General features: G+C 40.1%; 2 protein-coding genes and 1 pseudogene across 2 annotated transcripts; 2 read left to right on the top strand and 1 right to left on the bottom strand.

Annotated features, from left to right (window-relative positions):
• Nucleotides 1–323: 323 nt before the first annotated feature.
• Nucleotides 324–7,611, top strand: LOC122861945 (annotated as a pseudogene).
• Nucleotides 7,612–11,652: 4,041 nt separating this feature from the next.
• On the top strand, nt 11,653–18,373 carry LOC122861996 (tumor necrosis factor ligand superfamily member 10-like). The gene is made up of 6 exons (XM_044167141.1): nt 11,653–11,993; nt 13,581–13,721; nt 14,149–14,194; nt 14,304–14,420; nt 16,598–16,851; nt 17,587–18,373. Exons 1-6 carry the CDS (start codon nt 11,880–11,882, stop codon nt 17,794–17,796), a joined length of 882 nt encoding a protein of 293 aa, XP_044023076.1. The 5' UTR covers nt 11,653–11,879; the 3' UTR covers nt 17,797–18,373.
• Nucleotides 18,374–19,531: 1,158 nt separating this feature from the next.
• Nucleotides 19,532–25,437, bottom strand: msl2a (MSL complex subunit 2a). Its single transcript, XM_044166227.1, has 3 exons — nt 24,325–25,437; nt 22,019–23,424; nt 19,532–21,467 (listed from the first exon to the last, which is right to left on the bottom strand). Exons 1-3 carry the CDS (start codon nt 24,464–24,466, stop codon nt 21,165–21,167), a joined length of 1,851 nt encoding a protein of 616 aa, XP_044022162.1. The 5' UTR covers nt 24,467–25,437; the 3' UTR covers nt 19,532–21,164.
• Between the last annotated feature and the right edge of the window lie 850 nt (nt 25,438–26,287).

Below are 26,287 nucleotides of genomic sequence, written 5' to 3'. Positions count from 1 at the left end.
TTTGTAGGCTTATAAATATTACGTGGCATTCGTAATATTTATGAAAGAGTACTTTACAAACGTGTAACTGTAACCATAGATATTTCGTATTTCATTACTATTTTTTAAAATTAAGAATAGCAACCATATGCAGTGACTGCAAAGTTATATTACTGGCTTCATTCATAACGATACATTATCTTTAAACAGATCAAATCTTAATAGATTTAGTCCAAGTGTTGCCTTTCAATCAATTAATTTAATCAATTTAGTTTCCAGAAGACAGAGTAAAAGGGACGTCAATAAAGGTTTTATTTTGAAGATTCTTTGAACGGAAGTGTTTAATTCCGTGCTTATCGGTCCCTCAGAGTCATTTCTAGTGCGGACTGTGGAGCCCGGTTGGCCCTCCCAGTCCCTCCAGTGACAAATCAGAGAGTATCAGCTGCAGCCAGCAGAGTCAGCCTGGATCCTGTCATCTGTCAGCTCGCCCAGGAGTCACTGAAGATAGGCCACTGAAGCTGTCAGATACAAGATGAGGCTGCTGCCAGGTGTTGTTACAGTGTTATTAACGGTGGCGGTGGCTTATTACGTTTACATCCCGCTGCCTGATGCCATCCAGGAGCCGTGGAAGTTGATGATGCTGGATGCTGGATTCCGGACAACGATGCACCTGGTAAGAGAGGAGATGTATTCACTGGGAATAAATTCTGGTATATGTGCTGTAAGTGGACAGCTGGATACAGCAGGTGCAGCAACTTCATCTGTGATCTAATCTGCACAAAATCTTCACCCTTATCTGCGCACTGTTTCAGCTAAATAAGATCAAATATAGCAGTTGTTATAAATAAAAGACCCACCTCTTAACCTCCAACACAGTAACACACCTGTGCAGACAAGGACTTTGACCCTCCCTACTTATGCCATGTGTTCAATAACATTAACCCTGAAATGCCCAACTTTAGCGTCTGCATAGTTGCAAAATCGTTGTCTTACAATGTGTATTTATTTGAAGTTACAATTAGCAGCAGTTAGCAGTTATATTAATAATAATAATGGATTACATTTCTATAACGTTAGCGTTTTATCTTGATACCCAAAGTGCTTCACAGTGAAGGGGGGAAACTCACCTCAACCACCACCAATGTGGTTAAGTTAGCTAACGTTGCTTTAGCAACAAGTAAAGCTTTCTGTCCATCTGGAAACTCCATAAATCTGGCAAACTGGCATTATAACATTACTGACATCTTTATGACAAGTCCAAATGGTTTCACTTCACTTGAGGTCAAGGGAATTATTCATGACACAATTATAATGGTCTCATGACAGTCATTGTCAAAACCAAGCACATATGACAGTATAATGTAATTTTAACACATAAAGCTAAATCGTTTGATAATTAAGCCTGCTATGGCATGTTTATGGTTATGTTTTCTTGTTTAATGTCAAGTTGTCATAACAAAGACATCTCAAACAATGTCAGCTTTGCATTAAAAGTGACATAATTGACCGAATGACACTTAATGACAAAGTCATAAACCTTAATAAAGACTTCATTTTCATGTCAGGTGTCTTCACATCTTCAAATAAAGTGTTACCGAGCTTTTTCAGTAGATTAACAGGTTGATATTTAAAACTGTCACGCTGGCTGTCATAATGCTAATCTATTGCAAAGCTGTCACCAGGGAGTTTATTCTGGGCCTGTGTCTTTACCCTCACCTTTGTTCTACATCGACACGGTAGGTGAAGAGTAATGTTATCAGTTATTGCCACACTGGCTGAGGGAGTTTGCAGATTAATGTGCTGCTTATGAGGTCTTGTTTGCTCCAAAGCAGATAAAACTCTTTATACAACATTTTACATTTTATTGTATCTTTCTTTTCCAGATAATGAAGTGTGAAAGAAGCCACTGAGATAAGATTAAGTTAGGTCCTACTAGTGGACTGGTCTGCCATTGTCATTTTGGTTTAAATGTGTTCTTTTAACATTTAAAACAGTCCACAGCATCTAGTTTGAGTATGATGTACTGTAGAAGAAGAGGCTTAAAAGGCTTTAAACTGCACTGAGATAAATTGCTCTTTTTATCTTTTCTGCAGCTGACATTATGTGCAAGAGTGTGTTCACGTATTATAAATATAACAAAGTTGTTTTAAAAACTCACTAGTGAAAAAATAGGTTTTTGATAATAGAATGGAATAGAATACAACTTTATTGTTGTTGAAAATTGCAGCTCACATAAAACATAAAAGCAGCACAAGAACACACAGAATAAATGTGATAACTGAAAGAATTCAGAAAAAGTACATAAAACAAAGCATTAAAAAGCATTAAAACATCAAATGAAATACTGTGAGGCAAGATTTGTGACTTTGTTTTTTGGGTTTAAAATGCTGATTGCACTTAGAATGAAATATTTCTTTTCTTTTATTCCGGGTGCAGTTAGCTAAGGAAGTTTATTAAAATACATCCAAAGAAGGGATGCACTGATCTCATGCGTGGAAGATACTGATTTTATTAAAAGAGTACTCCACTGATTTAGCATTGCACTAACACTGTCAGACTCACGATGGACAGTTTAAAAAGAAAGGGAGCAAAATTGATACAGTAGAACTAACTCAACACCCCCAAATTCTTTTCATCCAACTGACATTTCAAGTGACATTCAAAAGTCTAATAAATTGATAAAACCGATATTTATTAAGGCCAACATGTCTCGGTGTAGCTAGCTGGTTCTGAGCCCCCACTGTGCCAAGCAGCTGTGTCTGCTGGCCTTGGTTGAACCCAACTATTAAGACAGTATGAGATGTTTGTGTGGAGGAGGGCAGACATGCTGAGAAACATCAGTAAGATACAGTGCAGAAGGACAGAGGTGACTGGGTGAGACACTTGTGTCTCAAGTCTCTGCCAAGAGATTGTCTTTTCCCAAATTCCTTTCTCCCACCTGCTGTTTACACTAGTTGCTTGAATATGTCTTGAATCTTTCATTTGTCTGCTATGAAGCTACACTCAAGGTGTAGTTTTATTTACTCTTCCCTCCCTTCGCTGTCTTCAGGCCTCTTTGAAGGCTTGGCTGGGTTTTGACCATTACATCAAGTCAATCAGGCAGTCCACAGAGGGCTTCGAGGGCATGATGAAGGGGCTGCACAATTCTGAGTCCGGCGGGGGGGTCATGCCTGGAGTGAAAGTCAGCGACATCACTTTCGTCGGCATCCCAGTTCGTGTTTATGAGCCCCCGGCTGGAGGGGAGGGGCACCTGAGGAGGGGGTTGATGTATTTCCACGGAGGAGGCTGGGCCCTCGGCAGTGCCAGTGAGTACGGACATTCTTTCTGTCTTAGTAATATTAATATCACATAATCAGAAATGTTTTTGCTTTACAGGTGCAAATAGTGCACCCAGTGTTAGTAGCACAATGTGCATATTATTTCTCTCTATAGTTTTTGCTCTTAGCCCTGTATTCAGTTGGAAAAAGGCTTGTTTTGTGAGCTTTGTTTCTTTATTTTGTATTTTAAATATTATTAAAAATAAATGCAAACCATAAACGCAACATTAATATCTTAAATTTGGCCTTAAGAAACCTGCAGATTGATAGTATTTTCAGTTGTTTTATTGAATGTGATATGTTACATTGTCTGCCTTTAAGGAGATTGATTTGTCCAGATTCCACAAGAGGAGTAGTAACTAAACTTTCAAGTAAATGGATAATTCAGTACTCCTCCATTTCTCTCGCCCATCCTCAGAGAAGGGGTCATATGATGCTATCAACCGGATGTTGTCTGACGAGCTCAACACCGTTGTGGTCTCTGTTGAGTAAGTGTGTCTCCTCCTGCAGCATTAATCTACTGTTGCTGATACAGATCTATACTTTAAGAAACATAAAAAGCTTATTTGTAAGTTAACTCAGACTTTGGAAAGCTCCCTTCAGAGCCACAGATGATATTATACAACTGTTTTTACAGGTTGACTCCTCACGTCAAGTGAACTGAGTGCTTACAATCACATTTTCCAAAGCTTTCTAAACCTCCAGTAAATTATCATTTGTCAATCAATGTCTGTGTAGGTATCGTCTGTATCCAGAGGTGCACTTCCCGGTGCCGTATTTAGACTGCCTCGCTGCTGCCAAGCACTTCTTGTCCCCAGAGGTTTTGGCCAGGTATGCAATCGACCCAGAGCGTGTGGCTGTGTCAGGTGACAGTGCTGGAGGAAACCTGGCTGCTGCGGTCGCTCAGGAGGTACATACAGAAGCCATCTCCTGTAGCATTGTGTGTAACAATGCACTGTAGAAATAAATCAAGAGATTAAGGCCTTATATGTTTTTATATTTCCCCAGATTTCCATAGATGACACTATGAGTGTGAAATTCAGCGTCCAGACGTTGATCTACCCAGTGCTCCAGGCTCTGGACTTCAACACGCCCTCCTACTTGCAGAACCAATACATACCCATCCTCTACCGGCCCCTCATGGTCCGCTTCTGGCTGCAGTACCTCGGTGCTGACCTCTCCCTGCAGTCCCAGTTGATGGCAAACAACCACAGCTCCTTACACCACTCAAACATCACCCCAGAGCTGAGGGCACGGCTAGACTGGACCGTCCTCCTGTCCCCCGAAATACAAGAAGAACTACAAGCCTCTGATTGTGGAAAAAGGTACACAGGGGGCAGTGAAGGAGTTGCAGGGGCTGCTGGATGTGAGGGCAGCACCACTGTTAGCAGGACCAGAGGTTTTGGCTAAATGCCCTCGGGCGTACATCCTAACATGCGAGCATGACGTGTTGAGAGATGATGGCCTGATGTACGCACGGCGCTTACAGGATGCAGGTGTCACAGTTACCAACGACCACTATGAGGACGGCTTCCACGGATGTTTCAGCTTTATAACCTGGCCATTGGAATTTGATGTAGGGAAGAGAGCACTCAGGGGTTACCTCAACTGGCTCAAGAACAACTTGTAAGAGCATGTGTGTTTGTGTTTCACTGATAAAAATGCACTAATCCTTGCTTTATGAATCACAGACTTGCTAAGGGCTTGTACATCTGCTCTTTGCATAAGAATATAAGATCTAAGCTCAGGGCCTTTATGTACCTGCAGATACACACGCATCACCTTGGTACATAAAAAGTTTATATGATATTTAGAAGATTCTTTAAGGTCTGCATTGGAGAAAGGCAAATAGTTAACATTAACATGGCTGACACAGTGACCAGCGAACAACAATACTTAATAGATGCATAAAAATACTACAGCCACAAGCTTTCCACTAATGGATAAATTAATCAGCTGCTTCCACTGGGAGGAACCACATCACTACACTGATTCTTATCCACACCACAAACACACGAGCAGTATATGTCACCAGGGTTGTAATTGGAAAAAGTATTATAAGTTGGAAGCCACCGATCAAAAGTTCATGTTAGCAGTGGCAGTGGTTTAAAAAAAAAACTTTGAGCCAGCAAGTTATGTTTTGTCATAACGCCTCACAAATGTTGTGTTACCAGTGTTGAAATAATATGAAACCAGGTTTGATGCAATCCAGGCTATTTCAACAGTGTTCAGTATTTCAGTGTTTTTAGCCATGCTAAAAGCAGATGGCTCTAGGGATGGCAATGTTAGTCTGTTTGTCAGTCCACCACTTTGGTCCAGACTGAAATATCTCAACGACTATTTGATTTATTGCCATAGTTTTGTACAGACTGTCATGTTATCCACTTTTCCTCTAGGACCACAATGAGGTTGACATTTGTGGTTTTGAGTGAAATGTCTCTACAACTATCAGATGGATTGTCATGAAATTTGTCACACACATTCATGTCCCCCTCAGAATAATTTGTAATAACTTTGGTGATCCCTTAACTTTCCATCCAGTGTCATAATCAGTTGAAAGTTTTAATTTGTGCAAAACTTTGCTTCATGACCAAACACCTGCAAAACTAATGACATTGCCTCATCTGTACTTTGTTTAATGCTAATTGGCAAATGTTAGCATGTAAGAAAGTGAATATGGTAAACATTATACTATGCTAACATCAGCATGTTAGCATTGTCATTGAGAGCATGTTAGCATGCTGACATTAGCATTTAGCTCAAAACACAGCTGTGCTTAAGAACAACCTCACAGAGCTGCTTGCATGGCTGTTGACTCTTCTTGTAGTAAGAAAGAACAATGTTCACATCACACATGGGACAGATAACATTTGTAAATCATATTGTGTCTCTCCTCACAAAAAAATCAAGGCACACTGCTTTGTTAAGGTACTTTTTTTTAAATTGGGGAATCCATTAATCATTACCTTTCTTGTGGACAGTATTGAACTTTTTGACAACTCATCTAGCTGTAGTAACACCCATCTACCCTGACAGATGATGTTGACACTTGAAAATCACTAACAAAATGCACTATTTCCTTAAGTTTCCTTCCATTTATTATTCACATTGTGTTCTACTTACAGGACATTCTATGTATCTGAACATTTAAATGATTTAAATGCCTGAATAGGGATACATGGGACATGAATGAATCACTGAAGTTGCAAGTTGCATTCACTTGTCAAAATTAGTAGTAAATCATTCATCCCAATATCCGCTCTGCTGGGTCAGCACTGGCTAAAGAGTTTTCAAACTGAGAATCTGCAAGGGCTTCAAATAATGTCATTTTATTTCTAAATTTAATTTTCACAGCTTTGAAGCATTTCATATGGGACACAAATGTCCTCTGCTCTGTCCACTGTTGTGACTTATGAAGGAACTGGTAAAGGGTGTCAATAAAAAACATGAAGTCATGCTCATGAAGCACAAATTGTTGTGTTTGTTTGCTACTTAAAAAAACTAAATCCACTTCCAGAGACACTGCTATGCATCATCAGCCTGTGATGTTCAATGTGTCAAATGTTATTTTGTAACTAGGTGGATTTTTTATGTTTTAGTTTTCAGTAAAACTGCTTTTTGCTCAACCTCCCTCATTAGTGACATTCACGTTTCCCAGAATGCCTTTTAACAACCCTGATAGTAAAAGTGTGAATGTTGCAGCTTCACTGTACCTGGAGGCTGTATGTGACTGAAGCAATGTTCACTTTGACTGTTGTACATGACTTGTTGTTGCCGTGTTGCATATTCAGGTGCTTTTGGTCATATAAGATGGCAACATGCACCTTGTAAAAGTAGAAAAACTGCATATTTCTTGTGTTGATTAACATTGAGTAACATTCAGCTGCAGTGAGTCAACAGGAGAAAATGCTCGTCATGCATAAAGATTATGCTTCAATTAATGCATTGGACAATGCCTGTTGTTCATTACTTAATCTGCAGCTGCTATCTGTTTATTTGCTATCTATTTAGTACAACTTGTATTTTAACTTTTGCACTTTTAACTAAGTGCAATAGTTAAAAGACTTTAAATAGACTGAAAATAATTAATTAATTAAACACATCACTTTTTTTTTTACTACTGATTGTTTCTAGGGTCTCCATGCATTCATTAAATGTATCATCCAACCAACATAGTTATTATATGTCACCTTTAGCTCCTCCAAATTTGGATGCTTATGTATAAATGCATAAAAATATGTGTAATGTTTTTCAACTATTCTGTGGATATGCTTTCCAGTTATTAAAAAAAAGTAATTAAAAGTTTGAAAAAGTCGTAAGTTGGTCACAAATATATTAACCAATAGGAAGCCAACACAGAGAAAGAAAAATTCCTTAAATTAAACAGAACCACTTAAAATAGATGTTTTAATATACCAGAAAGACATGAATAACAGTGTGGCTGCTGAATAGATAATTAATGTTGCATATGTACTCTACATTGCTATTATTAGAGACTGCAAAGACCCCATGGGCTGTTTCTTACTTACAGAGAAAGTGTATTTCTGGGTCATTAAATCCAGCAGCACCAATAATCAATGCAACACCTCCCTCTAGTGGGGGAGAACAACATGAACCTTTTATGGTCTTAATCTAACACACATTTGGTAATTACACATGAATGCATTGTAAACAATAATCCAATAATAAAACATACAGTAATAAAACACTCACCGGGGCCATTTTACTGCATGTTAAATACCTTTGATACTTTAGGTACATTTAGCTGATAACCCTTCTGTAAATTAAAGTTTTTGAATGCAGGACTGTTACTTGTAATGAAGCATTTATACATTGTTGCATTGCTATTTCTACTTAAGTAAAGGGTCTGAACTCTACCTGCACCACTGTGTAAATATAATCCTTAGTCTAACCCTAAATTTAACAACAACATACTAACATTAAAAATGATAGATGATAGAAATGAATGACCTGGCTCTGTTTCTAAGGTCCCACATTCACATATACAGTAATTTCCTATCAGGGAAACACCCTTCCACTGACACAGTAACTAACTCATTGGCAGCTGCGTGCATTGTGCTGCTGTAGCATTTTTCAGCATTACTCTCTCTTTTATAAATGAGACAATGAGCAGCTGTAGTGCTCAGACGGGAATTTAGGGAGATTCCATGACTTTACCAAGACAAGCATTGGGAGGAGAAGCCTCAGGGGAGTGAAAAGGGGAGTGGAGGACAGAGCAGGGTGGATGGAGCGTGATCTGTCTTTTAAATCTATTATATGTCTTCTGGGTATTATTCAAGCTCTTCGCTTCAGGGGAAAACTGCTTTCATTTCCAGAGAAGCAGCAGCTCTCCTTTTGTTTTCCTGTTTCCCATTGTTCTTGTAACTGATTTCAGATTCAGGGTTTGGAAAATAGTTTTTCTGAGTCACTAAGTCGAACAGTTTCACAGCAGGACTGTGTGTTCCTCACAGAGAGACAGAAGTTTTTGATGATTTTGGTGTTAACCAAAGTTACGTTCCAGTTTCAGGGTTTTAAACATTTCAAATTTTCATGAAATGAAACCCTAATTTTGATCCTATTTGTGGTCTGCATTTTTCAGCAATAACAATTCAATGTATTTACATTTTGTATTTACTTTTCTATATATTAGTTTTTATGGTTAGTGGCGGAGACCGCCATTCCAGCACTGAAGTCAAATTGCCTTCACACACAGGAGGGATTCAAAGGAAACTATGCATGTGTGTAATCTAGCGATATTGTTTGTAATTTTAACTAATTGATATTAGCTTCATTGTTTACTGTTCACTCTCCCCACAGCCGAAAATTAAAAATATAACAGAAATAGTCACATAACCCCACATAAAACCACAACTTGTTACTTTTACACTTTGTAAGGATTAGACAAACGAGACATAACATTCTCATTTAACTCTTGGCAAGAAGGCAAATAATCATATTTCCCAAAATGTCAATCTATTCCTTTAAACTTTAAAACACCAGGGGATTAAAGCCAGTCAGGGCCTGTTGCATGTGGACATGTCTGACAGAGGTCAATGGTCACCGGCTGATTGGACCTAAGAGGAAGAAATAACATACAACATGATAGGAAAGGACGTTGATGAAAATGTTAAAACATAGTTGAACATAGTTGTAAATGGCTGTAATTTCTGCAATAATTCCATACACATACCTTCTCTCTGTGTGTCTGTTTGCCATGGGACTGTAAACAGGCATGTCTCTCAGGGTGTCATCTTGCCTGCCTGAGGCCAGACAGTCGTCTTCAAATACCACTCACCTTCTCTTCTACTTCTCTCTGACAAGCCTGGGAATTGACTCACTTCAGGGAATACAGGAATCTCTTATCACTTTAACTTCCGCATTTTGAGATTTTAATCAGTAAAGTTAATAAACTAAATACTTATTTTCCTCAGATGTTGTCCTCTCTTACACTTCCAACATTTTCAGTTTAATCTAGTACAGTACCTACCTCTGTGAACCTGTGAACCTGCTGTGAAATGTATGGTGCATGTGCATGACTGTGTGAACATAATAGCAGCATGTGTGCCAGTGTGAATGTGTTACACATTTTAACACAGGTCTTGATTGTTGGGAGGGTCATCCACATCCAGGAGCTGTGAACTCTCTCAGCTCCACTCTCACTTCCTCACACTGACAATGGAGCAGGGGTTAGAGGTAAAGGAATGAAAGTAAAGGAACCACCAGGAATCATTCAAGGTTAAGTTCTGCAGATTGAATGACTCCCCTGTGACAAATACTACTTTGAGCTACATTGAAGCGTTAACAATGGCGGGTCATTTGGCACTAATCGGCTAGCATTCTCTCAGATCACTTCACAATAGCAGGAAAGAGAAGAAAAAGGTCTTTTTTAATCTTACTTTCAGATGCTGATTATCTGCTACTTGCAAATTTCATGCAGTGATGCTGCCTTCATGTGCTCCACTCAAGCTTTGACTTCTGACTTTGACTGTCATACATACAACTCATCGCATCAAGTGATTTTGGTGACAACATGACATTACAACATTGTTTTATCTTTTTTAATCAAGCAACAGCCAGTCAGAGGTACTTGGATCTGCAATGCAGGAGTCAAGAGCAGTAAACAGTGGAGTGAGAATAAAGTTTGAGTTACAGTAACTTATTGCACAGCATTTGTTGTACTTTAATTAACTTTGTCTGCAGCTGTTTAACCTTTAAACACCAGAGAACTTCCAAGTATTATACAGACAAAATTGTGAGAATGAAAAGTTACAACAAAGAGTGATTAAAATACAGACAAAAGGCCAGATATCTTAATAAAATACATCATTGTAATGCAATGAAGTGCTTCTTGCGGGAAGTAATAAGTAAATTAACCCAGTTACAAATTGTGGCTGATGTTGGGACAATGGGATTTAATGGGAACAAAGCTACTTTGAACTACACAGAGGAGCAAACAATGTCAAATACTGAAAGACTGCTGCCTTCTACAAACATCTGCTTCACATAACTACAGGATTTTACACAGCACAGAAACCTGATCTACTTTTTCTATCTATATAAAGTTCCTTTATGCTCCACATACTCAAAAACAATTAGTTTGAATGTTTGTTTAGTAACTTTTGGACTTACATTTTTTTTATTACCATGACTTGATAGATATAGGGCTTTTTTATAAGCCTGTAAAGTAAAACATGTCTGGTTTTCTTTTAAATGTTATTTTTATATATACATAATATGCAATATTAATATAATAATAGAATTAACTTTAAAGCTCAACTTTTGAAGCAAGCATAGACCAAATGTCCTTAAAGTGCTCCAAAAAATGGAAATTTGAACATATGTAACTACATGACAACTGGGAAACTCCATCTGCTGATGAAAATAATGTGATATGATTGAATGCTCCAGAACAGTTATTAAATGGACCTTGAAGTAAAGAAAATAATCTGTTGTATACTGTAGCTGCAATGACATGCTGCACTATCTTGTCAGTGGTATGTGTATCAAAAAGTGGAATCTGAGTAAAATATTTCAACAATTTAAAGAACAATTTAAAGATCCAAATTATCATTGTTTCTTTCACAAAATATATCAGGCCACATGTGAGGTGCATCAGCATGTTATTGTCATAGCCTTTTAATACGCTGTCATCTGATGTCTCACACAGTCAGCCCAAGTTGTCTTCATTAATAGTATTTGCCTCTTATTTGGGTTGTACATGTGCATGTGCTCTCAACTCAAAGTTTCCATATTTCCGACAGCACTTGAAGGCGTCATAAAGTTGCATGTGCAGCATCTAGCTCCCAGCTCATTTCTATCTATTAACAGTGACATCTTGAGGCTGTTGTAATCTTCCATACCTACTCTCTCTCTCTCTCTCTGCTCCACCTAACTACAAACTGCCGCGCTCTCTCGCTCTCTCTCTCTCTCCCTCCCTCCCTCTCTCTCTCTCTCTCTCTCTCTCTCTCCCTCTCTCTCCCTCCGGAGCAGAAATGCAGCAGAGCTTGATCTGACTTGTCCCCATTGCTGGAAGTGTTGTCTTGCTTCTCGGAACTTATTTGCGTGCCACACTCGCGCTGTGATATGGCCATTTCTGTTTCTCTCCAGTGTCTGGGGCTCATCATACTCGCAGCAATCCTCCTCCAGACCATCGCGGTTGCCGTCAGTTTTATGTACTTCAACAAAGTCCTGAGCACGGTAAGATATGCGTTTGTCTTCCCCTTCAGATAATGATAGCATCAAAGTGACTGCCGTCTCACTGGGGGAAAGGGGAGGTTTGACACATATTTTAACAATGACAAATTAACTTTAGCTACAACACAGAGCTTCATAGTTATGTACCATTCATTATGCAGGGGTACCACAGGGACACAATTTTATGAGTCTCCATACGATTATAAGAATGGGACATTAAAAATACCACCTTGAACTCACTATTTAGTACCCCAGACAGGGCTGGCCATAGACCTTTGGGGGCAGGATTTGGTTTGGGGGCCCCCCTCATTGTAACGTGTTTGCGCTGAACCAACTTGTATACTGTAAATATTAGTTTAAGCACACATAATGTACAAATAAGCATGAAAAGACTAAAGTAGGACCTATTAGCAGCAGAGGCAGTTCTCATTCACTTTTCATAGTTGTACCTATGAAATGTAATGCACTATAATTGGTATATAACCCACGTAATAGGGAGCCAAGAGACAGTTAAGTTTATCATTAGGAGGCGACCTCTAGTGGCCTCAGTAATTATGGTGGGATCAAAGGAGGAAGTCAGATGAGGAAGTATAAAGAAATTACTATTACTACCTAAATTTTCCATTTCGCTCGTTTCTGAGCTTATTGTTTTGTCACTATTTGTTGGCAAAAATGGCACGAAATGTCAATTTTTGTTTCGTTATGATCTCATGTTCATTAAAAAAAATCTTTTCTAGGGGGCCCCCTAAGCAACTGCTTATATCGCTTAAGGTAGGGCCAGCTCTGACCCAGACATTAATACGTAACAATGAAGTGGTCGTTAACAACTTGAATAATCTTCTGCAGACACACTTTCTGTTCCTTCAGGGATTAAATACTGCAAGATTCATATTTTAGAGAAGTTTATTAGGTCATATGAGCTAAAAGTCCCAGTTATGCAAGAATTTCTACCATTCTAACGTGGGACAATGAGAGAGGAGAAAGTTGGCAGAGTAGATAACAGAAAACAATGGCAGGAAATGAGACTAGTCAGGACTCAGGGGTTGTGACACCCTAAAGCAACACATCTCAGGCTCGAGCAGACATTATGACAAGCAGAAAAAGCTTTTTGAAAAAGCTGATAGATCTGGTGCTGAGTTCTGATTGGCTGAGTCCCAGTAAAATGCCCACCTCACCTGTGACCACGTCAGAGTTAATTGCATATTAATGCACTAATTGGCATCCACCTGTACAACTTCTGTATATTTTGTTAAATAACCAAGGGACTATTACTCTGACAAAGAATATTTTGAGTTTTTTAATTAATCAAGATTAAAAATATGTATTGAAGTATCATTATTTTCATTGTAATGATGTGTTGCCACCATATTGTCGAAGCCAAAAGCCACATGAAACTATGCTTTGCTATCTATTAAACCATTTTGATAATCAATGAATTGTTTCAGTAATTTTTCCAGCAAAAATACCAAATATTTGCTGTTGTTGTTCCTCACTGTATTATCAGTTAATCAAGAAAATAATTAACAGATGAATCGACAATGAAGATAATCGTTGGTTGCATTGTTTGTTTTACTAATTTTATGTTGACAGATGCAGGAGAGTTTCTCCCAGAGTAGCGTTTCCTGTCTGATTAATGCAAATCTGCGCTCTGACTTTGAAGATTCAGCAGAGGACAAGAAGAGCGACCCCTGCTGGCAAGTCACGCAACAGCTCCACTACCACATAGAGAAGGTTTTTGATTTTTTTGATTTTTTTTTTTATAAAACTTAAATTCTTCCATTATCTGTTGTTTTTTGAGTGCAGGGTTAATTTGGTTCTTCTTTTTATCATATTTAAGACACCAGTGGCCATTTTTTACAGGATTGTCCACACAGTACATGTTCTGTCCACAATGTTGCAGCATTTTCAGAAATTAGACTTATAATTTGTTTGTACATTAAATGCAGTTACTCAGACACCACCCACAGGGGAATACTGCTATGACCCAGAGTCAGGACTGATTCATGGGGGTGACAAGGTCCCTGGTGAATTACTGAATGTTGTTAATTTCGATCTAAAGATACCCAAAAGGCATAATAACTGAAGAGGACAAGATACTTTAACTTGCCACCCATTCACTCTCTTTTTCTTTCTGTCTCTCTGGGTGTTTTTCTTCCAGACGATGGCTGATAGATTCCAGAAGGAGATATCCACTGCCATGAGAGGTGAGAACAATCCCTCCATTCACTATCAATTACTACTAATTGAAGTAAGTATGTCTTTATCCACTAAAAATGTCCTGCGTGTTTTTCTTATCTGCCTGTGTTTTCACAGATAAGCTGACAGGAGTGATGCCTATCCTGAGCCCTGGGGTCCGAGGGGTCCCTCTTCCTAAAGTTGCTGCCCATGTGACTGGTGTCACCTCGTCCACAGAGCCTCCAACAGCAGATGGTGAGGATCCTTTAATGTTGTACAGAAGTAAAATATCCAGTATGAACACCAAGTAGAGTCAGTTACATTTGGAATGAAGTCCTGGAAAGCATATCTGACTTCTTGAACACAGGGCTCGTGATTTCCTGACACATAATCACGATGTTCACACACCTGCGAGTACTATGTTGCTTCACCCATACCTTTCCAGAGTGAGGAATGTGCTTCATGGCTTCCCAGGCTGCTCTCAGATTCAGTAACATCTTCATACCTGCATGTTTGTCAGGACCTGCAGATGTTCAGCTGCTTTATCCTTGTCAAAGTGTCTTGTAGTTGTCTTTTTGACTAGTCAATGTCTCACTTACTCTGTGTCCCAATATTAAACAAACATATACAGTATCTTCAGAAATTCCAGGTGTGTGGCAGTCCTAAACTGATACAATTTTAATGTTTTTATGATTCGTTTTATGGCATTTTCACATTCATTTAGCAGACAGAGGCGATAGCATGCAACTTGTACGATTACGATATGTGTGATAGACCACTTGACCATGAAAACACCCCTAGTTTTCAACTCTTTTACTCAGAAGATGTTTATTTTATCACCAAATTCTGGGAAACACACATCTCTAACAAGGAGGAAAAAGCATCCCACCACAAGTCATTAAATTAAAGTTCAACCATTCAACCATTTTAATTCGTTTTTGAATGATGCAAGGTACTCAGCAATTAAAAAAACTTTTTAATTTCATTTCGTTTTTATTTTCATTTAGTTGAGCCAGTTACAAATACATTTGGTTTCACTCCATTCAAAGCCATAGCATTTTTCAAATTGTTCTGAGTTTTTAAGTTTTTGTTTCTAGAAACTTGTTAAAATCCCCATTAAAATGAGTAATATGATAATAATATATGTTATTAATATCCTTATTCATATGAGTAAGTGACAAATAATTATTTGAATCTTGAAAATTAGTGCAGTCTATGTGCTGCCCTCAGACCATTCATCTCTGTATCCTCAGTGAGGTCTGTGGGAAGGAGGGGGGATGTGGGGAAGCAGCATGCATTACTATCTGCCACAGTGTCTTTTTTGATACTACCACTGGGGGACGCCAAAGTCAAAGTTTTTGTAATTCTACACTGTTGCCTTTAAAGAATAAGTCTGGTAATGTTCCCTATTTATTATTTATTTATTTATTGTGAATAAATTCCATGAAATGACTAAAATCAGCAATGAACTGATCCTACTAACAAGCATTGCCCATGTAGCCAAAGCTTGATATATCTTATTATTCTGAGCCATAGAGCACCATCATTGTCCAAAAACAATTAAAAACACATCAGTGGGCCACACCGCTGCATTGGGTGACATATTCCTTAATTATAATAAACCTGGGCACTGTAGTTTATTTTGAGTCAATCCCACATACACGTCCTGCTGCCTTAAACACTTACTAGAGCACCAAATGTGTATTGATCCGTGGTGGAAAATAGTCCCCAACAGATGCACTATTTACCACCACACCTGTTTGAGCAAAGTTTGCTGAAAACTACAGTGCCCAGCTGTTTTAGGAAATTATTTACCCTTTTAAAAAAATGAAAGTATATATTTTTGACGCGTTTTTAAAGATTTGTGTCTATAATGGGAACAAATGTGCTCGAGGCTGATAGCCACAGACAGAATGGAGAAGTTGAAAAGTATTGAGAGTATTTTCATTGGACTTGTTAAAAATATAAGGATTTTGTTGTCCATAAGGAATATATTACTGAATATCATAAAACTAGAAGGTTGGTCAACCTTCTTTCTTTACACACATACACATCCCTCAGCGTGGCTGGATCTCATCTGTTCCTTCTGGTGCTCTAACATGTGGTTGTTGTCAGTGAACTTTGCAGATCAAAGTATCATTGCAGAAAGAAAAACAATGAATGTTTTTTTAGCACACATAGCTGAGTATTATTTTAGCCTATCAGAGAAGCAATCGTTGTTGGGCAGCCACTGGTCTGTGGCTGGTCAATATTATTGTATAATTGTACACCTTATTTACATTTGTTCCTTATTTGAATAGCAGTGACTGTTTATACTCAGTCAACACTCCACCCTGTAATCTCAAATGATCTTGCATCATAGTGAATGGCCTTAGTCGTTGTGTTTATGTGCGAGTTTCTGCTTGTTTGTGTGATTTTATGTGCGGTTGCAGGCTCGCGGAGCAGCAGGGGGTACCTGGGGGAGCGAATCAGAGCGTGGGAGGGCCAGAGAGGTTTGTCCTTCCTGCAGAACATGGAGCTGAGGGGAGGAGAGCTGCTGGTGCCCAGAGCAGGCCTCTACTACATCTATGCACAGACCTATTTCAGACTGCCCTCCACGGGGGAGACAGATGGGGAGGCAAAGGGGGAGACAGGGGAAACAAAAGAGGAGGAAGGAGTACAGCTTGTCCAGTATATCTACAAGAAGGTTAGGCATTCTGCACCCTATTAAAGGATAATACCTGGAATTGGAACATGCTTGAGATAGATTATCCATTACAATGAACATTTAGCCATAATTTGATTCAGTTAACGTCATGTTATCATTGCGTGGTAATACAATAGTGAACAAGGACTGTTTGAAATCTTCGAGCTGTTCAAGGACATTTCAGCATCTGGAGTTGAGAGTAGGCTGCCGAACAGCAACCTTTTCAATCACTCACTTGAATGAAAATTGCTTGCCTGGCGCATAAGCCAAAAAAGTTTTCTAGCTTCCAGGTTTCCCACTCGGCCCATAGACTTTACACTGGGATAACGTAACACAAATAAAAATCACTTTGCTAGGCTCTGGGAAAGTTTTACAAACATAAAACCTCCATGGATTAAAAATGCACAATACAAAGAGTAATAACCGACCTTGTTTGCAGTTCGAGGTGTCTTGTCAACAGAATACAATGTCAGGCTGCACAAAGTGAAGCAAATTCAGTCAGTTTATTGTGGGTAATAATTATTTGATAACACAGCTCGTGAATGCAAGCCAACTCTCAAACCTCAAATGTCAGAGTGTCCTTGAATGCACCAAAAGTAAGAAATGAAACTATTCATTTAAGACGGTATCAGAAAGATATAATGCTTATAAATCAATGCTATATGCTAATATAATGTATAATGTAATGCTTTGTTTATGTAGGTTTTGATCTTGTTTTTGTGATATGGTCCACAGATGAGTTCCTACACTGTGCCCATCCTGCTAATGAAATCGTCCCGGAGTGCCTGCTGGCCTCGGGGTCCAGAGCCTGGTCTCTTCTCCCTGCATCAGGCCGGAACTGCCTTTCTACAGCCTGCTGACCGCCTCTTCATCACTGTTAGCAATGCCAGCACCATGGAGATGGACGGGAGGGCAAGCTACTTTGGGGCCTTCCTTGTGGGCTAAAGAGTGGGAACCTTGGATTAGAAATGTCCAGGACATTGATATAGACATCAACAGAACGTAACCCAAATGTCAGGGGTTTGCTTGATAATATGAGCAGCTGTCTGAGGGTACAGGATTGGTGAATAAGAATGCACTCTGAGGAGTGCAAAGGACTTCTTCAGGACCATGGAGCTGTAGGGATATGATCGAACTGAGCTGCTGGCAGACTCAGTGACCCAAAATGGCGAGGAAGAAGAGCCATTTGCTGTGTATTTACTCCAGCAGTCACAGTTAAACCTCACCTAGGTTTTTAACTCTGTTTTTAAGGCTGGTAAACAGAATTTACTGTATGACAGAGCAAACATGGACTATGTGGTGCATTCGGAGTACTGGGCATTTGGAGCAGTACAATAGATACAGATTAAATGTTGTGCTCTCATGTGTGAATGACTTCTATTGAGAACAGAGTGAGCTGTTTTGCCTGCAGGTCAAACAGTTGACTTGTTATGCCCAGGAAATGACAGTGCTGTTGGACACATGACACTTAACTGGTCTTTTTTTATTAAAAATAAGTATCAAAACATGCTCAAAAGCTCAATATTATGAATGCAGCGTATTTTTTGTTTACAGTACTTATGGTTCAATTTCCTCTTTGTGCAATGTCTTGAATGAATGTGTGGCGTGACACAGTTCGCAATGTCCTGCGGCCTTAAAGAGAATCAATGATCTAGTATGAATGGTCTTAATAATAATAAGGCAAAGTGAAAAAAACAATCCACATATTGCATCACTTAGCCATGCTGGCTAGCGGCATGGCTCTATGGGTGGCAATATTTCAGCAACTATTTAATGAATTGCAGTGGAAATTTGAAGACATTCATGGTCCACAGACGATGAATCCTAATGACTTTGGTGATTCCCTGACATTTCCTCAAGGGCCACCATGGGGTTGACATTTGTGGCTTAGAGTGAAATGTCTCAACAACTATTGGATGAATTTATATTAAATTTGGTTCAGACATCCATGTCCCCTTCAGGGGTAATTGTAATAATTTTGGTGTTGCCTTACCTTTTAATTAAGTGCCATCATCAGGTCAAAATTTTACTTTGTCCAATACTTTGGTTGATGACCAAATACCTACAAATAACATTCCCATTACCTGTATTTTGTATTTAGTGCTCATTAGCAAATGTTAGCATGCTAACACACTAAAATAAGATGGTAAACATGGTAAATATTATTCCTGCTAAGCATGTTAGCATTTTCATTGTGAGCTTGTTGAAGTTAGCATTTAACTCAATGTACCGATGTGCCTATGTGCAGCCTCACAGAGCTGCTAGCATATCTGTAGACTTAGTCTTGTTATACTCAAGGTTCCTGTACAGATTACTTACTTTCCAAAGGTCTTAATATTTTTAACTAATTTGAAGATTTTAGTTGCGCAGTATATGTGGTAATGGAGGTGTAGCAAAATGACCAACCTGGATTGGTCCATTATTTTTAGGTTTTCCTAACTCTCCCATCATTGAATGGGAAATACGGTATAAAACAGTCACATTTATCAGGGTAAACAATAATTGTCCATTTTCCAGATTCTTCCCAGTTTGTGCAAGAAAGGAAAAAAAGCTTATTAGCCTCAACTACAAATCTTCATCCACTGCTGTGTTCACAGTTCTCCCCTGTCTGCACCCATCTGGGACCAAGTTTTAAAGTAAACTTGAGTCAAATATCTCTCTACACAAAAAGACACAAAACTGAAAAAGTAAAAAACTATGATTTAATTCATGTTGTATTACATGTTTCCATATTATGGCAGTGAATGTTTCAGCAATAACAAGAGTCACTCCTCAAACAAGAGTTTTTACATTAAAAAAAAAATACCAAAAACTAATCAGGGTTCAAGTAATGCCCAAAAGAAATACATTTTGAAACATACACACACGCAGGAAGATAGACCAGATTTTCTGATCATACTGTAATCCACCTGCTACTTCCTGGTCTATGAGTGGAGAACCAAGGTGTTTGTTTGGTCGGCCTGAGTCCTCTCTCTCCTTCAGTCTCTTTTTGGTCACCATGACTGGACTGACAAACATGTTGTAGTTACAGCTGAGACAGTAAACACAAACACAGACAATACACAGCCTCTTGAGTTATAGGAGGGCTTCAAGGTGCTTTAACCAAAAGACAAAAAAAAGACAGCGGTACCAAATCTCAAACATTTGGTATCAAAAATAGTCTCTGAGTTGGTCTCTAATCAGTCAGGACACTACAACAGGGGGGAAAATGCACACGCAGAAGATATTTTGTCTTGTTAATGACAACCTATGGCTTCAGTTTATCTAAACACACACAGTCATGTACAATCCCATAATCAAAACATAATGGTGTAATATTTTAGAAGACAGTCAGTTATAGTCTATATAAATGGCAATACTGTAAACAACTGCGTGTGCACGAGAGATGGGAGGCTTCTTGTTGGTGATCCTATTGCTATGGTAACCAAGAATGGTTTTAGTTGTAATTTGGCCAATCAATCAGACTAAGTGCTTACAACCCACCATACGCCTCCCAACTCACATTACAGTAAATCTCAGCAGGCGCATACACACTCACACACACACTTACACACAGAGAAACCGTGGAGCCAGCCAAGTGCTTTGACATTATTTTGCTGCCTGTACAATGCCTGCATCAGTCAAGTTCATTAAGACAAATTCATTATTAGCTGACAGTACTTGGATTGAGTGAGTTAACGAGATAGAAAAGGCATACAGTCTTGTGTGAGACAGAACTTCTCCATAGATTAGTCATAAGATTAATTCACAATTAAGGTGTGAACACATACAGGGTTAAAGATTAGTAAGGGCCGTCCTAATACCAATTATGCATTTCTTAAACATACATGGAGTAATACTCAAACATGGAAAATGCTGTGACAAGTGACTGAGATATAATGATGCAGTTATCGTTACGCACCAATAATCACACATACACACACACACTCAAATCTATAATTGTGTGCACACACTAACAAACACAAAACCTGGTATGGGTTCCTATTGCCTCTTACAGTATGTCTGTGGTCTATGAACAAAAAGCACCTCTGAAGTACAGCCTTGGAACCGAGTATAAGTGTTTAACTACAGGCAGGTAACAATACACACTGGCACACAGGCACAATACAGGAGGCTTTGGCACACCCATGCTAGTCTTACTACTCAGCATTTTCCAACACAGAAGAAGAGCAGGTTACAGGACAGGACAGACCCCATAGCTGCCTTAGATTTTCCTCCCCTCTGGGGGGTGGGGGGTACAGGTTGGACAGACACAATGATCAGCCATCACATTCAATCAGCACCGAGCTGTCTGTTTTTTGAGTCCCAGCCTCTCATCCAATCAGCAGCTCCAGGCTGTCCTCATAGTTGGGCTCTTGTGGGGGGCTGGGGGACAGGAAGGCCGTGGTCACGGGGGTCCCCGTTGCTGTGGCAACATTGAGGAGGGTGTTTGCACGGATGCTGGTGGTTGCTGGGTTGCGGAGTGCCGCGGCCGCCGTGATGCTGGTGAGGTTGATGCCGAGTGTGAGCCGTGTCTGCTCCAAGGCTTTCTCTGGCACGGCAAAGGCCTCTAGCTTCTTCTCACCGTTGGCCATGTAGGAGTTCTGGCAACCTCGACAGATACAATCCAAGCATGCCTGAGAAAGATGACAAAAAATAGACAAGGAACATTAGTGTATTTGCATCACACCAATGTAACATAAAAGCTGCAAAATTATTTCTGCACCAACCTTGAGTAACTTTGAGAATCTAGTGAATAAGAACAGCATGATAGTGCATGAATTTAATTATGAACAGGCAATCTACACAAATGTTCTTCTCTTTACAAATGTGGTTTAAAAATTCTTTCATCTTTACCTTAAAAATAAAGCTTCGAGACAGGCCAATTAATGGTCTTACAATTCATAGTTTGTTCATTTGAATTCCCATTTGTTGTAATATTGGCGACAACTACTCTTCCAGGGGTCCATATAATAATAACAATTTTTAAAAAGTATTATAGTTTTATCAACAAATGTTACATTTACAATACATAAAATTGTTAAAACAATAATCTACACCCAATCACACGATGATGCCATTACACTTCTGAACTGCTAGTTAAATAAAAAAATGTAGCTTGTGGTCTGTAAAAATCAATGAAAAATTGCCCCCAAACACTCCATATATGCAATGGTCATAATCTCACCTTGCGGTTTGAGTAGCAGGGACAGCGTTGCCCCCTGCAGGTCAGCACAGACGGATTCTGGGTGGCCCTGCCACACTTACAGCCTTTCTTCTCCACTGGCTTCTTATATGGAGGCCTGACAGGCGCTGGGGGCACAAGGCAGCCTGACATCAACCGTTGGTCTTTGCTTCCATCCTTGGTCTTGGAGCCTCCACCACTGCGGGCCTTCGCATGGGGCTTCTTAGGGCCAGGATCGACATGCTTCCTGGCACCTTTATTGTGGTTCGGGGCAGGGCGACTGGGCTTGGGAGTAGCCCCATTAGGAAGGGACGAGTATGTGTGTGCTGGTACAGTTAAGGAGGGTGTGGGTGGTTGCGTGTGCAGTGTCTGAGAGGGATTTGGAGTGTGTAAATGTGAGGAAGAGCCCTGCAGGATAGAGGCAATAGGGAGGGGTTTCACCTTTTCCCTGTCACTCTCTGAACGAGATCGTTTACGTTTAAGGCGGACTGGCGGGGGCTTGGAGGTTGGAGGAGGATCAAAGGAGGATGTGTGTATGTAAGCACCATGGCTTGCCACTGTGTTAGTCCTGTCTGTTCGTATCTGTGTGTAGTTGTGAGCTGCGTCCAGCTGTATGTACATTTGAGTGTGTGCTCTGTCCGTGGTTATGTGTGTGTGAGTTCTTTCTGCCTGTGTATGAGCAGAATCTCGACCGGGCTGAAGGGGATCCAAAGTTTGTAACACCTCCTCCACACTGAGAAGCAACACCTCCCCCTCCTCCAGTTCCCTGCTGCTAGATCCCCCATCCCTGAGTGAGCACACAGTGCCTGGAGTTGGGGCTAAAGGTCCAGTGGTCAGACTGAGTTCCAGACCACCACAACCAGTATTGGACACAGACAGGCCTGCCTGTGGCTGCTCCTCTACCAGCTCGCATACTTCCAGCTCAGGAGACGAGGGATCCAGGTCCTCCAGCACTTCTCCATTGCATTCCTGTAGTCCATTGGAACAGGGAGGGTCAGAGGACGAGCTCTGTGGTACAGCTGAGAGCTCTGCAGGAGCAGGTGGTGCCTCTGTGGGGGTAAGGGACTCAGGGGCAGAGGGATTCACATCTTCCTGTGCTAGGCTTGGGTGCTCTGTCTCTATCTCCTCTTCGTGTGACATTAACACCTCCTCTAGCAAGGCCATAACCTCTGGAGACCCTCCTACATGGCTGCTGATTGACTGCAGCAACGGCGAATGAGTTACATAGAGGCAGAGCTTTCTGTAGCATTGCACCAGCAAAGAGAGCTGTTTGTTCTCCTGGAAGCAGGAATTGTCCTTACAGCGGCTGCACGACGGCCTGATCTGCATCTTTTGGCCTTTACAGCCCAAGCAGACATAATGCTGACACTCTGGATGTGTTGGGGAAATGGGATCCTGGAGCAGTTTACCTGAGACAAAAACAAGAGCGAGCTGTTCATCCACGTGTATCCACTTTGCACTTATATACAGCAACTATGGCACAATCAACTAGTTGTACTAGAATAATTTAAAGTCATATCCATTCACTGTCAGGCCTCTAAAGAAACAGTTCTAATTACCATTAGAATTGATTAATCTGCCAATTATTTTCCCAATTAACCATTTGGTCTCTAAACACTAGGAGACAATGAAAAATGTCTATCACAATTTCCCAGAGCCTAAGGTGATCTTGTTTTGTCTGAACAAAAGTCCAAAATTCAATGCGAGATTTTAATCATTTCTATACCTTAAATGCTGGTGTTTCTTTGACTTTTTTCTTAACTTATCTGTCCCAGTATTAAATAAACAAAAATAAAGGCTCCAACCTGCGTAATCATTATGTTCACATTACTGATTTTTACTGCCAAAAACACCATGCATAATTGACAGAGGTCAGAAATACTGTCATATAGCATTCTGCCAATATTGCCCATCTCTAAATGCAAGCTGTGCCAGTGTTAATATTCCACTAGCTAACCGGAGTGAGCAAATAAAGCATGAATAGAAAACACATGGCTCTGCAGCAGACACAACAACAGAGGAGTCATCTATCTTGACAAGAGGACAGATGACTGGGGCTCAGCCTCGGTTGCTAAGGAGACCACGGTGGTGAGCACGACAAATCGTGTCAACTGCTGCGGGCACACGCACGCCCACGGACACTTCAGTCAATATGAATAGTAAGGTTATGAAAGACTCATTCACTTTAGCAAAGTGAAACTAATTTACGGTACGAAACCAATGATCATCTTGCAATGGGGTAACACAAAACAACATTAGAGCGAATGATATGTATTGCTATTACACCCTAATACTTTAAGGATGCTTACCACAAACGAGGCATGCGAGGGACTGTCGGAAGAGGGGCAGTAGCTTGTACATCTCTGCGAAGGTGCGAGGCTGCCGCGGGTCACACTGCAGCACTGCCCGGCTGGCGGACACGTACAGAGCGGTTGCATTAACGGGGTTCATAGCGGTGCAACTTACTCCGCAGCCTTAAGGAAACACGGCCCGGGAAAAATATCCAACCACTCTGCGACGGAGCTAAAGATAGCCAAGTCTCAGTGTGGATGGAGGAAATATAAACTGGCCTGGCGGAACAACAATCAGCCACCCCAGTGTGTCAATGGAGACATATGAATTAATAATAGACACAATAATAGACAACGAACATGGTGAAGCGGTTATCACTAAACGCGCACAACGTTAGCTCGGCAGGCGGCTAGCTAAAGGTAGCATCACTGATTCGTAGTGGTTCCTAGTCACCGAGAGCTTTCAGATCAGAATTAAAGTTTCTGTTAATTCGGACCAATTAGACCCTAGGTTATAATTACTCACATTATCCCGAACGCTGCCTAACAGCTAACAGTGACTAAAATTATCAAACGACCCATGATCAAAAGGTTAGCATTATGGAGCTAGCGTTAGCTTATGACATCAACCAAACGTTTTACACGAGAGATGGTCGAAGTTAGCCATATAATCCATTTACTATCCAACACTGTCTCCTCATCGATGCCCAATTGAACGAAGAACTACTCATAAGATCACAAATTTGTTTGGTTAGCAATTAGCTACCAGATCCCAGGCGGGCACTTGATGTAAACAAAGCTAACCAGCTAGCGTTAGCATGGCTAGCCAAATTAGCTAGCGAAAATTCAACCGTATCACTACCCCCTAGAGCCGCCTTATACCTCACGCGAAGGAGGGAAATGCAAGCTGTAAATTGAAATCCTGCGATTTGTGTACGTTTTACTATAATACTTGGCGAGCAGCGACCGGAACATAGCTAACTAGCCGTTTTACAAATCATCAATCATTCGATTTTCCACTTTTCCTCGCATCAACCCCTCTCGACAGGCATGATCTTCACGCGAGACTTCGCCTAGTTACCCTGGTTACCGTAGTGTTCGAAGGAATCGCATTCTGTTCTGTATACACCATCCATCCATGGTACACACCGCACAGCGCCTTCCTGGTGCCCTCAATCACTTTCTTCACTTACTGCCAGAAACGACACAACAACTTGCCAATTCTTTCAAGAAGAGTGTGAGATTAAAGTCTGGCTTGATTAAAAGAATAAAGATCGAACCAAGGAGCTATATCATCAACTTTTACCAGTTCCATTTCCAATTTGTGTTATATAGCGTAACTCTTTTAAAGCATAAATCAGCACTGTATCATACATTTCAGAAGACCGCAGCTGAGGGGTGTAACCTTAAAGGATGTGTCTTTCCACACATCCCAATGAACAAAAATTGGACCGTTGAATATCAAGTTGCAAATGATGGTGCCATTGACTGTGTCGGTTGCTACTATAGAGAAAATCAAAAGTGAATAGGCTTACATCCATTTTTGTTTTCTTTTGTATACTGAATTGTCTCTGTCACATCTATCAATTTATTACCATAGAATAAGTTTGGAAAAGTAATAGTTTGTACAGCATTCATGTTTTAGGATAACCTGATAGGCTACCAGCCTAACTATAACTCCGGTGTTACTTTTAGTAATATGAGGTGAAAGGCCCACTTACTATTTTTCCAGAATGTCCAATCGCATCTTTTGAGTAAATATTATTTTCTCAAACTACTATTTCCAAGGCCAAGAATGAACCTTCAAGCTCATATTATGACTTGTTTAGGACTGGAAACACTTTCTAAAATGTCTCAAAGACTGCAAAAAACAAACGACACTATGTTCTTCAGTGCAGAATGATATCAGACACAATTGAGAATTTTGTTGTATTAAATGTGTATAAGTGTTAATTCAGTTACATTCAGTTGAGGCAATAGT

Source organism: Siniperca chuatsi, linkage group LG15 (genome assembly GCF_020085105.1).
Source record: "Siniperca chuatsi isolate FFG_IHB_CAS linkage group LG15, ASM2008510v1, whole genome shotgun sequence".
Classification (NCBI taxonomy): Eukaryota; Metazoa; Chordata; class Actinopteri; order Centrarchiformes; family Sinipercidae; genus Siniperca; species Siniperca chuatsi.
Note: the sequence above shows the minus strand (reverse complement) of the source record. Positions and strands in the feature narration are given on the sequence as shown.